At 33.1% G+C, this 13,230-nt stretch overlaps 2 protein-coding genes across 2 annotated transcripts; one reads left to right on the forward strand and one right to left on the reverse strand.

The window, feature by feature from the left end:
- The first annotated feature begins 658 nt into the window (after positions 1 to 658).
- On the forward strand, positions 659 to 7,160 carry LOC107859279 (protein LIGHT-DEPENDENT SHORT HYPOCOTYLS 10). Its single transcript, XM_016704241.2, has 2 exons — positions 659 to 1,453; positions 6,748 to 7,160. Exon 1 carries the CDS (start codon positions 872 to 874, stop codon positions 1,442 to 1,444), a length of 573 nt encoding a protein of 190 aa, XP_016559727.1. The 5' UTR covers positions 659 to 871; the 3' UTR covers positions 1,445 to 1,453; positions 6,748 to 7,160.
- Positions 7,161 to 7,284: 124 nt separating this feature from the next.
- Positions 7,285 to 9,731, reverse strand: LOC107859278 (epidermis-specific secreted glycoprotein EP1-like). Its single transcript, XM_016704240.2, has one exon. It carries the CDS (start codon positions 8,760 to 8,762, stop codon positions 7,452 to 7,454), a length of 1,311 nt encoding a protein of 436 aa, XP_016559726.1. The 5' UTR covers positions 8,763 to 9,731; the 3' UTR covers positions 7,285 to 7,451.
- Between the last annotated feature and the right edge of the window lie 3,499 nt (positions 9,732 to 13,230).

Here is a 13,230-nt window from a genome sequence, read left to right on the forward strand (position 1 = left end):
GATGACTTGTGATAACCTCACTTTCAAAGCCCTATAAGTTCTTTTAAAAGTAGTTGAATTTCAAAATTTAAATTTAATTTTGTCCAGAAGTAACTTCTAATTTTCAATTACAAGACAAGAACATCGCATGCTTCTAATAGTATTAGAGCAGATAAATATTACATGAGTTCGAATTTGACCTCCACAAATTATCAACAATAATTTTCTTTTGATTAACCTATTAATTAAAAAAAAATGACGCCCACATACAACAAATTTGTCGAAGATATAACTAAACAAATAAAAACGTGATATCTCAAAAATTACCTTGCCCTTTTAGACGAGATAGTTACGCAAATAATTGAGAGATAGTTACACAAATAATTGAATAAGTGTATACAAATTTGACAGAGAAGATAATAGCATACTAATTTTTATTCCACACAAACAAAAAATTGTTTGGAAAAAATGTTTTTCTTCTTATTCAAGTACAAGGTGAATTGCACCGACTAACAAGTCACGGGTACCATAACTTGTATGGTGTTAATTAAAAACTAGAACAATTCAAAAGGATGATGTTATTTATTCTTAATAAATGATTAACATTTCAATAGTACATGTTTAGTGCTGATAATATTGTGATTATAAAAAAGGAAGAATGAAAATGAAAGAAAGCGAGAGATAAACAAAAAAAATTAAAAAAAAATAAAAGAAAGAACAAAAGCACCTCTACTTAGGGCCCCATGCACTGTCTCCTCAGTGGACTGAAAGATGTGATTTTCATCTTTTTTCTACAAACTGCACCCTTCCATTTTCTTTCCCTTCAATCTTTTTTTTTTCCCCTCCTAAATTTTCTTTCCACAAAAAAAAAAAAATTAAAAAAATTACTCAAATGAATCCTTCAACTATAGTCATGACAAAGGAACTGCCCGCTGGATCGTCACGATCCGGCGGTGAACAGTTACAAAATAATCCCGCGCCTTTGAGTAGGTACGAGTCACAAAAAAGACGAGACTGGAACACTTTCGGTCAGTACTTGAAAAATCAGAGACCACCTGTCCCATTATCACAGTGTAATTGCAATCATGTTCTAGAATTCCTTAGGTACCTTGATCAGTTCGGGAAGACTAAGGTTCACTTACATGGTTGTGTGTTTTTTGGACAACCTGATCCACCAGCACCTTGTACTTGTCCACTAAGACAAGCTTGGGGTAGCCTTGATGCTTTGATAGGGAGACTTAGAGCTGCTTATGAAGAAAATGGAGGATCACCGGAGAATAATCCGTTTGGGAATGGCGCGATTCGCCTTTATTTGAGAGAAGTAAAGGAGTGTCAAGCTAAGGCAAGAGGGATTCCTTATAAGAAGAAGAAGAAAAGGAAGCTTAATAGTAATTCAATGAAGTCCATTGGTGGTGGTAGTGCTGCTGCTGCTGATCAACACAAGAATTTGATGCAAGCAAGCTAAATCATATGGGTAAGTACTTTTCTTTGCTCTACAGTATTGGTTAAATTATAAGGACGACTTACTTCAATTTTGACTCTATTTCCTTACAATATCACCCGTATAAAACTATAATTATTAGTTATAAACCATCGAATGATTTTCTGGTTGTAATATCAACATCTTTTCTTGAAAAGTAAATTTTTTATAAGGAATTTAGAAGATCAGTACAAGTAGTATTTATGATTGCCAAAGTGTGACTAATCTTCGATTAGACCTCAGTGTCAAGGTCATTTTCTAACAGGAAAAAACCCAAAAATCATGACTAAAACCCTCATCTTTATGGTCATAGTGAAGCAATTGAATTTGAGGAATAGTAGATACAATAAAATCTCATCTCTTTTGTTGATATTTGGGGTATGTATTTGTAGGGTATGAATAGTGCACATTCTAGGAATCCTATAACAAATCTCTCACACATCATGCAAAAACATTTTATTAATTTCATAGTTAAAGCTTTTCCCTTGTACAATATGTGATCTTTTCAGTAGTTCTTGGCTCTTAAAATATTTGGCAAGATTTTGTGACTTAACGAGCAAACCATGTGATGGTTACTATATGTAGTTGGAGTAATTTTGAAGTGGAAACAAAAATATTGTCTTGGACCATTTAATTTAAATTATGTCTATAATATAATTAATAGAATCTTCTGTACATCACCAACAACCATATATGTATAATCATTACTACAAAAAGTTCCAAACGAATATACATACAGAATATATATTAGCAGACACATTATGCTTGCCTTTTGTACGTAGGTTTTAGCAGTCAAGCCTTTTACGTATTATTTGATGATCAAGAATTTTCGAAGTACCTGGCTAGCTTGTCCTTTCGTAGCTTGCTATTCTTTCCGTCTATCTTTACTTGTCCACTTTCTTATTTAGTTGAGTTTCTTAAGGAGGAATACATTAGTTAAATACCATCTGGCCATCTAGTCTGTTTAGAAAATATGTACACAAAGTATAGGTAGTACTGTATATATTATAGTAGTAAATATACATATAAAATACATAACTATACAGAATACATACTGTGGAAATGTACAACTATACTTCGTCCATATTGGTAAACTAGTTAGTTGAAGAGTAAACTTACTCAAGGCGCCTCTGTTGTTGCTGTCTTCTTATTGTTTTACTTGAACTCCAAATCAATGTATATCATGGTAGGGGTTTTTATGCCTAGACCCCGGACATTGTCACATTGCGGCTTTGGTTTTCTTTTTTCCAAAATGTTCCCTGGATGATGGTGCTTATTAACAAGAAATGAGTAATGTGAAAGTTCTCATTAGATATACTAACATTGTATGAAGAGATAAACAATCCAGTACCCTTCGAACTATGACTAAAGTTGATACGACACACTTTAATTTCACAGAATCCTATTACCCCCTGAACTCAATTTTGGCGTATTTTTGTCAACCTTTTGTGCTGATGTGACACCTTTATTACATAAAATGGGATTCATGTCAAAAGTGTCACGTCAACTAAACAGGTTGATAAAAGATGTCACGTCAGCTAAAAAGGTTGATAAAAATATGCTAAAATTTAGTTGAGAGGGATAACGAACTAACTTAAGTTCTATATGGCTAAATTTTAGATGGTTTGCATCTTCATCTTTAATTTGTCTTGGAGTTGATTTTGGTGTTTTTCCATTTTATGGAGCAAGGATTCAGTTGTTAAGAAGGTTTGATTAAGCATGATGGTTCTCTTAACTTACATATATGTTGAGTATTTAATCTGTCATACATTGCTAGCAACGTATTATCAAGTTAATGACAGATTTTTAATTTCTTGATGGAATTTCCGCAGCATTATATATCATTTTAATTAATTAGCTTTAGAAATTAAAGCATTGAAACTTACTGAATATTCTCTTTTCCGTGTCATTTTCATGTTTTCTTGATGGAATTTCTTCAAATTCATCATTTTATAATGGGATTATACGCTTTGAAATTTAAATTTTTGGAACTTACTTCCAGATATCCGATCATTTTCCTAGCTCATTAAAGGTACAAATACCTAATAGTACTCTCTTCTTTTTGATTTATGTGAGCATATTTGATTAAGCACATACATTATCGTAGGAAAAAAAGTTTGATTTTTGTGGTCTAAAATATGTCAAAATATTTGTGTAGTTATAAAATATGAGATTATTTTATTCTGCATTGTATTATGAATATTAATTGGTCTCTGAATTATTTTATATCATTATTTATACTAGAATAGTGGGGTTAACTATCCCATATAAATGAAATATAGATCTCATGAGATATTTCAGTACACGGAATATCCTTATTTATCCCATTTAAGAAACGAACCTTTGGAAGTGGGATATCCCAACCTGTGAGACTTTTTAGAGTATAAAGGAATGGTAATTTCATATTAGGAGAGGGAAATTACTTGTTGATAAAAAGGATGCAATCATGAATGCTTCAAATCATAGAAATAAAGGCATATGTGCATTAAGCATATATCTAATGTCAACATTATATCTGTGCTTTCGTTCAAATGCTCCGTTTTATTTTGGGGTATAAGAACATGATATTTATCTCTAAATACCATATTAAGTTAAATGATATTTAAGAAATAGTTAAATGATTTATGAAAGATTAAACAAAGTACTTAAATGATTTGTGAAGTTGCGACTGTTAAACTCACCTTCTCTATCACATTGAATTTTTTTAATCTTCTCCTTGAAAATTATTTTCTACATGCTTTTGGATATTTATAAATACAATAAGAAAATCTGATTTTAATTTTAAAGGATAAAGCCAAATGAACCTCATACAACCCACAAAGTTAACCAAGTGTAATGTTCTTAGATGATGCAAAAGGAGGAGCTATTCTTTACAAATCATGACTATGCATTTTTTTCAAAAGATACATTCTCCAATTTATTGATTCATTGAAAAGATTTTGTATAACTTTTTCCCAATGGACAATTTGTACATAGTGAAGAAGTTTTATTATCCAATTACTAATTTTGATAAATTTATATGCATGCAGAAAAGGTAAAGTTCTTGAATAAGGATATATAATGTCCTAACTCCTAACCTTTGATGTCAAATTCAATGTGTTCGTTTTTCAATTTGTACAATGTTCGTCTTAGAGATATCATTGATTGCTATTTGAGCCCTCGTTGTTAGTAAAACAAGTGAATTAAGTGGATGTATGGAAAGAGAGGGATTTGAACTCTAGGTTAAAGTAATCGAAAGATACTCATATAGTTTATAAGGATGGTTTTGAAAGTGATTGGTTTTGAATTTTTGATTCATCCTATCACATGAATAAAACTTTAAGTTTCAACAAATTATAACTTTTGACCTTGAAGATTTGTCTTTGGAGCAACCTGGGTCAGCAAGATCACTCATTTCCAAGGTTATTCAAATATAATTTTGACAATACTCTATAACATATTATGATATTGTCTGCTTTAGGTTTAGTCTATATGATTTTTTTCAAAAAGGTCTGATGCCATTAAGAGTCTCAATCCTTATATAATTATAGCTGTATTTTTACATTTGCTTTCTACTTAGAACTTTGTTCAAACACATTCAATTAGTCTTCCTTAAATTAATTTCACATGATCCATCATCATTCATAAGTTAATTTGAAAGATATCTGTATGTCATCTACATTATCGAGTATTTATAACCTTGAAGTCCAGTGGCTTCTTTTTTGTACAAGTGTCTTCAAAGTTATTGGGTAAAGGTGACAAATTAGCCCATAGACCGTCAAAGTCAGTAAATTAGCCCCACATCGTTACTTGGATGTTTTCATACTCATCTCGTCGAATTATTAGTTCAAATATCAATTGTTGGACTAAGACAATCCAAAGATACTCTCAAGTCTCAATATATATAGAGAGATTGTCCGTTTTGAGGCAAACTCACAATTTTTTTTTTTAAGAAAGTCCCACTCTATAAGTATTCAACGGCTTATAAGTGCTTCTTTTTCTTTTCTACTTTTGATTTGTAAACACACATCCAACAACTCTGTCATTGTTCTACATGTCATCTTTTGTCATCTTCTAGAGTGGACACTGGTAAATCATTAGTCACAATATGGGTGACTTCAAGGTTTGCATAAGTTGATAAATTTATATCTTCCAAACAAGAAAGTTGGAAGGCTTTAATTTGATTGGACAAATTGCAATCAATTGATGCAAAGACAAGGGAGATAGAGCTAAATTAGTTACATTATATTTGTGGAAGACAAGATGAAGTACTTCTTCAGAATCACTGTTATCTAAAGCCTAAGCTCTAATACCATAAAAAAGAACTAAAGAATCTGTAGAACCAAAGCAGTCCTCAACCTGCAGAGACGAACAAACGAATTATATTTCTTTTCGCTGCTTCATTCCTTCACAACATCATATTATTGTTTTAAATTGTCTCTTTTTTTTTAAATTGTTTCAAGACTCACACGTCTAAAGATGATGATAGCGGAAACGAGGACGTTGAAACGAGGAGAGATAGGATTAAGAATAAAAATCTTTGAGACAAGGTGAGAATGAGAAGAGGTAATAAAGGTAGGCCGAAAAGTATTGGGGAGAGACAATTAGATAGGACGACATGGCACACATGTTGCTTATCAAAGATAAGACCCTAGATAGAAGGATTTGGAAGTCGAGGATATTAAGTTGAGTGTTGTCTAGTTTTCCTTATCAATATTGTTATTTTACTCTCGTACTATTTTATTCTTCGGTTTGTTACTTCCAATTGTTTCATTTTCTTCGGTTACTGTATTATTTTGTTGTTGCTACTACTCTCGGCCATATAATTGTCAGTATGACTTGCTTCACTTTTGTGTTTCCTTTCCAAACTTGATTTTGATGCTTTGCTTGAGCCGGGGATCTATCGAAACCAACTTCTTTACCTTCACAAGGTAGGAATAAGACTCCGTATACATCATCCTTTTCAGACTCCACTTGTAGAATACACTGTCGTGGTAAATACTCTTCAAACTCTACTGGACAATTTGTACATGCAGACTTATCTCGTTTATCATCTTGCAATTGCTAGAATCAATTATATTGTATTGATAGTATGAAAATTCTTTATTGTCTTTATATGCATAAAATTTCTATATTGTTTGGAACGGGTGGTGGCTAATGCACATTGATGTGCCTCTACTCTTTCATGGATACTAGCTAATACCTACAGCATTCAATAATGTCAATTTGTTTAATATTTTTCTTTAATTTCTTCTCTTTGTTTTTTTTCTGGATAATTCTTACTTTATATTTAACCAAATTCATTGCAGATATGTAGGGTGGTCACATGAATTGGCTGTATCGTAAGTAGATATATAGAAGATGTTGCTGCCTGCCAGAAGACAAATATCTACCTCAATACTAGCTATCTAGCTAGCTATGTTTTCTTATTAATAGGTTATTAAGTGTTATATATATATACTGAAGTCTTAGTCTTAAATAATTTAGTTAGATAATCAATTTCTTTCAATGAAATAACTGTCTTTTGGAATTTTGTTAAGGGATTTCCCAACTGCTGTAAATTAAATTACTTCCAAGCTATTTCGTACTATATATACTTGGCATCAAGTACAGCAGGAGTCCTATATATAATAGTTGTAGTATTTCATGAGGCAGTTTTTTATCAGCACTTGGTTATATACAGTAAGGTCTTATTTATTTAAAGTTTAGCCCATGTTATATATCTACTGGCTATCTTTTTTTTTTTGCTTAAAAAGTTAATGTTCTTTCTTTCTTTCCTTATAATTAATATTTTTGTGTATCTGTACTCTAATATAGCAGAGTGATTTTTACAAATGGTCAAGAAAGGTGCGGTTTCAATTTTATGGTGAACTTCTCTTTGTTCTTATAGGTTTACAATATTAATGCATTTATTGTTCATTATTATATTAAGACAAAAAAGTTACATTAGTAGTAAATTTAAACATATAAAAAGCCTGTTTAATACAAATACAATCAGTAATAATAACTTCATCTACTTAGAGATCTTGATGTAGCCAACATGGGAGGAATTGGTCACTTTTACCAAAGCTCCAAGCTCAGGTACAACCAAGCACTTTGAGGACTCCTCTCTGTAGAAAAATCCCACACATTTGCAATCTTTATTGCACCTATCTTTGCATTCATTTATTTTCATAGGCCCAATGCCTTCATTATAATCACTAGTGAAATGTTCAACTCCTACTACCTTGTAATAGTCCACATTTGATCCTCCCTTACATGCTGGCAACTTTGGTGGTGAACAACCCTTGCTCCACCCAATCAAGCCCCGAGGGCTTGGACACGCCACACACTGGCTGTCCTCGCAGACCCCCAACGATCCACACTTCCTCGGGAGCTTGCATTCGCTTTTTCCATCATTGTCCCTATCGAAAAGTTGATATGTGGTATCCCATGCCCCCCAATCAACATTTGGTTCATAAGTGTACATTCTTAGGTTACCATCCATATCAACTCTAAACATAGTATATGTACTGTTGTATTTGGGCCTAGTAAATATGGAAGTGCCAGAGCTAGGAGAATTGGTCATGTTGTACCCAAATCCTAGCTCAAATGCATAATTTGCACCATATTCTGGCTCACAGTAGAAATCAAAGTGGGCTAAAGAGCCTTTCCCATTGCCATAATCGTCTGATTTGAAGTATGGCAAAGGCCTTTGGGAATTCACACTTGCATAGTACATGGCCCAATGTCCCCCTTCCAGGACAAAGCTATAAGGCCCATCAACAGGTTCTTTGCTGGATTTTCTACTAACAAGCCTAGAAGGACCTTTAGCCCTTAAACCTTGGCCAACCAAAAGTGTATCAGTTGGGTGATCAAAACTTTGCCAAACAAATCTGCCATTTTTATCATGTAAAACCAAGTTGCCATTAGGCAAGAGTTTTAGCCCTGTTACACCCTTGTTGGCAGTATTGGTATGCCAAGCCACCGTGCCATCGACATCAGCTAGTACCAAATTCCCATCTCTACCAAATGTTAGAGTGGCATTCTCTTGCACGGGCTTGCCACGATTAGCCTCCCAGACCCATCGCATAACGGATTCAGACCTGCGATGGCCCATTCGTAGCCCAAGGATGAAAGCATTTGGGGTAGAATTAAAGAAACAAAGGTTGAAAGGAAAGTTGACAATGTCCAAGACACGATAATCTGCATCATATTCAACAAAGTATTCACCGAATGAACCTTCATTGATGTACCTAAAGGTTTTGGAAGGAGGAACACTGGCTATTGTTGCTATGAATAGGGAACAAACTGTGATTACATGCAAAGAAGAATAGCAAGACATTGTTTTGGTTAATGAAGAACAATTTTTGTGTTACGTTGCTAAGCTAAGTCGATGACATACTATATTTATACTAGCAAAAGAACCATGAGATACCATATTTTTGAAAAAAATGTCTATGCACTCTTATCCAGTGGATCAATCTATCCTGTATTTGACAAGAATTTGTTGACTTTGACAAATTCATCATTGATCAAACTTAAACAACACACTTTTGAATCCACTAGTTTTTTTTTCTCAATTGATGGTTGTAGACCTTTTGGTCGCGTCAATGAAACCATGACCCATAACTTTGTATCTTTTAAAAAAATCTTTATTGGAAGAACACTTATGGCTATAGCTCTTAAAGGCTTGAAGGACATGTAAAGTTTTGCCTAGAATACTCCATTCGTCCCAAAATAAGTGTCGTTTTAGCCAAAAAGAAAACAATTGTCACTTTTAAGAATTCAAGAAACAAAAGTTATACTAATTGTTTCCAACTAACTCTTATACTAAAGAACTACTTCTCTTTGATGAGCGTGAAATAAGCTAAAGCGACACCTATTTTGAAATAGAGGGAGTATCAGAATTGGATCTAGAAAAAGAAGCACAGAAAGCATGGTTGACATTTAAATATACTAGTGATGGCTACGTTTTTACTGGGTGGCTTATAGGAGTATCATAGTACCTTATTAGTTGGATGGCATTAATAACTTTCATGGTACGTTTTCTTATGAAAATTAGTTGGATGGCATTAATAACTTTCATGGTACGTTTTCTTATGAAAATAAAGATAACTATGGCGGATAGAATGCTGTTTGATTTTTAATTGCTCTACAACAAACATTTCAAATTTTCTCAATTCTTTAACAATGATATAGGTATCCTTTTAAGAAGGCAAACAAGAAAGGAAGATTTATCTAACTCAAGGAAGATTTTCCAACAATATATTTATTTGTATAGAATTATCAGAAGCACAGCCAACCCTACAAGATCCTCTATATATATTTATAGTTGGCCTCCTCTAATTCTCCGTGGTACGTACAATCAGCCATCAAATGCTACACTATAACGAAAAGGTCTATTTAAGACTAACATTTAGAGACGAGTTAATAATTTCATCTCTAAAAGTATATTTATTGGGACGAGGTTATATTCTGGTCCCTAATTATGTATTTTATTATGAGGGTATAAAATCTGATCCCAAAAAAATTATTAACTGGTCCCTATTGATTATTAGAACCTTTGAGCGGGAAAGAGTACCACCATACTTTCATATAAATTTTAATAAAAAATAAAAAAAATTATTTTCACCTCTAAAACACATATATTTTAAGTAGGCGCCAAAAAAAAAAAAAAAGCTCTTTGTTTTCTCTTCTACAAGTCGTCCCTAATCTATAAGCTTTACCCTAATTGTTTCCATGGCAGTTATCAGTGGGTATTGGACCATAAGCATATCCTGAAAGGCCTAACAAGCCTGATTTATCTATTACTTGTGTACGGGCTTTTATGGTTATGGTGGAAGGTGTTGGTTCAATCATCCTAGGGACTGTACTTCGATAAAATGAAATGAAATTTACTTTTTCATTTAGGGTTTTAAATAAGATTGGATTTTTAGGGTTCTTTTTGCTTGATCATTGATTTTTATGTGTTAAATTAGGGTTGATATTATGATTTGACAGTTTTTTTTTTGTGAATTTTTTAGAAATATGTGTAAAGTTTGATCCTTTTCTTTCTGCTGCACATTTTAAGTTTTGTTGTTAAACTCTTGATTAGCATTGCCCCAAGTTAAATTTTTAGTGGGTGTGCCTAAAATCATGGATCTACCTCTGTTGATTGAAGTTTAAAAGATCTTTCTCTGGTGGTAGTGATTTTTTTTGTTTAATCTAAGGCCAAGACTAGAAATTTTAACATGCATTGATTTTGTTGGATTTTGTGAAATGACGGTAGATTTTGGGAGAAATGAGAGCTACTGGAGGAGAATACCCAGAAAGAATGGGTTAACCTGTTTGCCAGGTAGGTCTTTGATTTTTCTTGCGTGCTAGCTATCACTTTTAAAATGTTCGGTGTTTTATTGAATGGTCAAATGTAGGAGGATATGTGGTTTCTAGATTTGGCTCTGGCTAGTTTAATCAATTTGTTTGCTCAGTATTTATTTAATTCATCTGCTTGCTATTGGTTCTGTACTAACAATTTAGAATGTTGTGTGGAATGATCAAATTTTAAAGAATATGTGATTTCTGAATTTGGCTATGGTTAGTTTAGTCAATTAATCTGGTTGTTGTTGGATCAATTCGTCTGCTTTCTGTTGATTCTGTACTTTCAGTTTTAGAATGTTGGGTGTTTTATGGAATGATCAAAATTTGAAAGAATATGTGGTTTCTGGATTTGACTCATGGTTAGTTTAATCAATTCATCTGCTTGCTGTTAATTCTGTACTATGTAAGCTCCCATCTTGTTAGTACAATTAATTCGTCTGCTTGCTGTTGATTGTGGACTACATAAGTTCTTGTCTGGTTATTATAATCACTTCGTCTGCTTGTTGTTGATTATGTTCAGTTTGAACTCCCATTTTGCTGATAATTAGTCGTTCTTTTCCTTTTTTTGGATCTCTGATGTGCTAAATGGAAGCTTATGTTGCTCTTCAGTTTGGGTACTATTTATAATCCTCCTAGACTTGCCATGTTATCGTTTAGGTGCATATTGGAAAGATTCAATTTGCTAGATTTTTTTGTGATAATACTCATCATCTTATTGCTTGATAAGTGATAAGTTCACGAACTTCTTTTCCTATTAGACATGAATTCGTCCTTCTGTTCCTTGGTTTGGAAATTTTTCATTACCATGTTTATGAATTCAACTCTAAATTGAAAAATTTTCAGATCTGATAATGTTTTTCATGTAAGGGCTGAGAATTCTGTACTATCCTCAATTGTCCATGTAAAATTCAATTTTAACCCACAGTTTCATCCCTTATGTTAATCATTTTCTTGATAATGTCTTTTGTCCATGTTCTGTAAGTGTTTTTATTGTTAATGATAATAGTAATTTTTTAATGAACATTTCCTGATGTTGGAAAAATGCCCCTGGTTGAATTATCTATATTTCTCTGTTGTAGGGGTACTATTTTTTCTTGGTGATCACTTTTTCTTTTTGTAACTTTTGTTAATGCTATAAGTTTTACTTTTAAGGATTGCATTCTGCACAGCTTATTTGTGCTAGTAAATCATGCTTCTATTTTTTGATTATTTTGTATTTTGGAATCCAGTAGTCATTCAGTGACTGTTTAGAAAATTTAGTTTGATTAACTGAGTTTAGTTCACTTCTCATCATTGGAGTGTTAATAATTCTTCAATTGAAAAATGTGCTTCCACTATATACCAGCTTCCCATGGTTCATAATTGAAAAATGTGCTTCCACTATATACCAGCTCCCTATGGTTCATATGTTGGTTTAGTCTGGGGAGTGAAGCTCTTCTATCCTTGACATGAAATTTCTCTTTATTTTGAGCTTTCATTAGGAACTTTTTTTTTTTTGAAACTGTATAAAGATCATTATTGTGTGGTCTATCATGAGTTTGTTGTCTACTTAATGTACTAATCATGATTGTCATTTCAGTTTCACGCTGAAGATGTTTCTCATTGAATGTTTTATCTGCTAATTTATCATTGAAAATTTAAAAATAAAAGTAAAGAAAATAAAGAAAGTATCAATGGAGGAGGAGAAATCGCTAAGTTGAAACGAAATTGTAATAAAAAATCATAAAAAAAGTATAAGAAAAGGAATGAAGCTGTATTAGAGAAAACAAATGAAACATTTGACTTCAAAGCAGAAAAGGTAACTTGAGCTATAAACAATTTGCAGCAGCTAACCCTATCACATCTTCCCAAGGTAAGCATTCAAGTCAAGGACCGAACCATAGCACCCATCGGCCTTTTCGATCACTAGGTGCTGGTGTTTTAATATATCTATTTCATCTAATGACTCTCAGTCTCAGAGAAGTGATGGTCCCAGAAGGGAATGGCTGGGGGAGACAGAACGTGAAAGGATGAGAATTGTGCGGGAATGGGTTAAATGACTAGCCAGCAGAGAGGAGCTTGTGGTAGTTAGAGGGAAGAACAGTCAACTAAACTTAGTCCTCAAAGAGATCGTGTTCGTGAAGGGTCTGTTGTTGACCATGAGGAAGCCCAACCAGAGCACATTCATAGGGATATGTTGAGACTGCGTGGGAGGCAGGTTTTGCTTGATTTGCTTGTGAGGATTGAAAGGGAAAGACAGAGGGAAATTCAGGGTCTACCAGAGCATCGTACAGTTTCTAATTTGGTCAATCGCATTATGATTCAGGTTGATTTTTGATTTATGCCTTTTATTCATTAGCCAGACTATTCTTCGTCCTCTATTTTTTGTGTTGCAGTCTTCATAAAAATTTTAATTAAGCGCTCAATGTGCGTTTTGTTAGGTCATGATTTGGCTCTAAATTTTGTCCTTTCAT

This window comes from Capsicum annuum, chromosome 2, assembly GCF_002878395.1.
Source record: "Capsicum annuum cultivar UCD-10X-F1 chromosome 2, UCD10Xv1.1, whole genome shotgun sequence".
Lineage (NCBI taxonomy): Eukaryota > Viridiplantae > Streptophyta > Magnoliopsida > Solanales > Solanaceae > Capsicum > Capsicum annuum.

Excerpts from the sequence above, each read along its gene's own strand:
- LOC107859278 (XM_016704240.2), bottom strand. The coding sequence starts at position 8,762 with ATGTCTTGCTATTCTTCTTTGCATGTAATCACAGTTTGTTCCCTATTC.
- LOC107859279 (XM_016704241.2), top strand. The coding sequence starts at position 872 with ATGAATCCTTCAACTATAGTCATGACAAAGGAACTGCCCGCTGGATCG.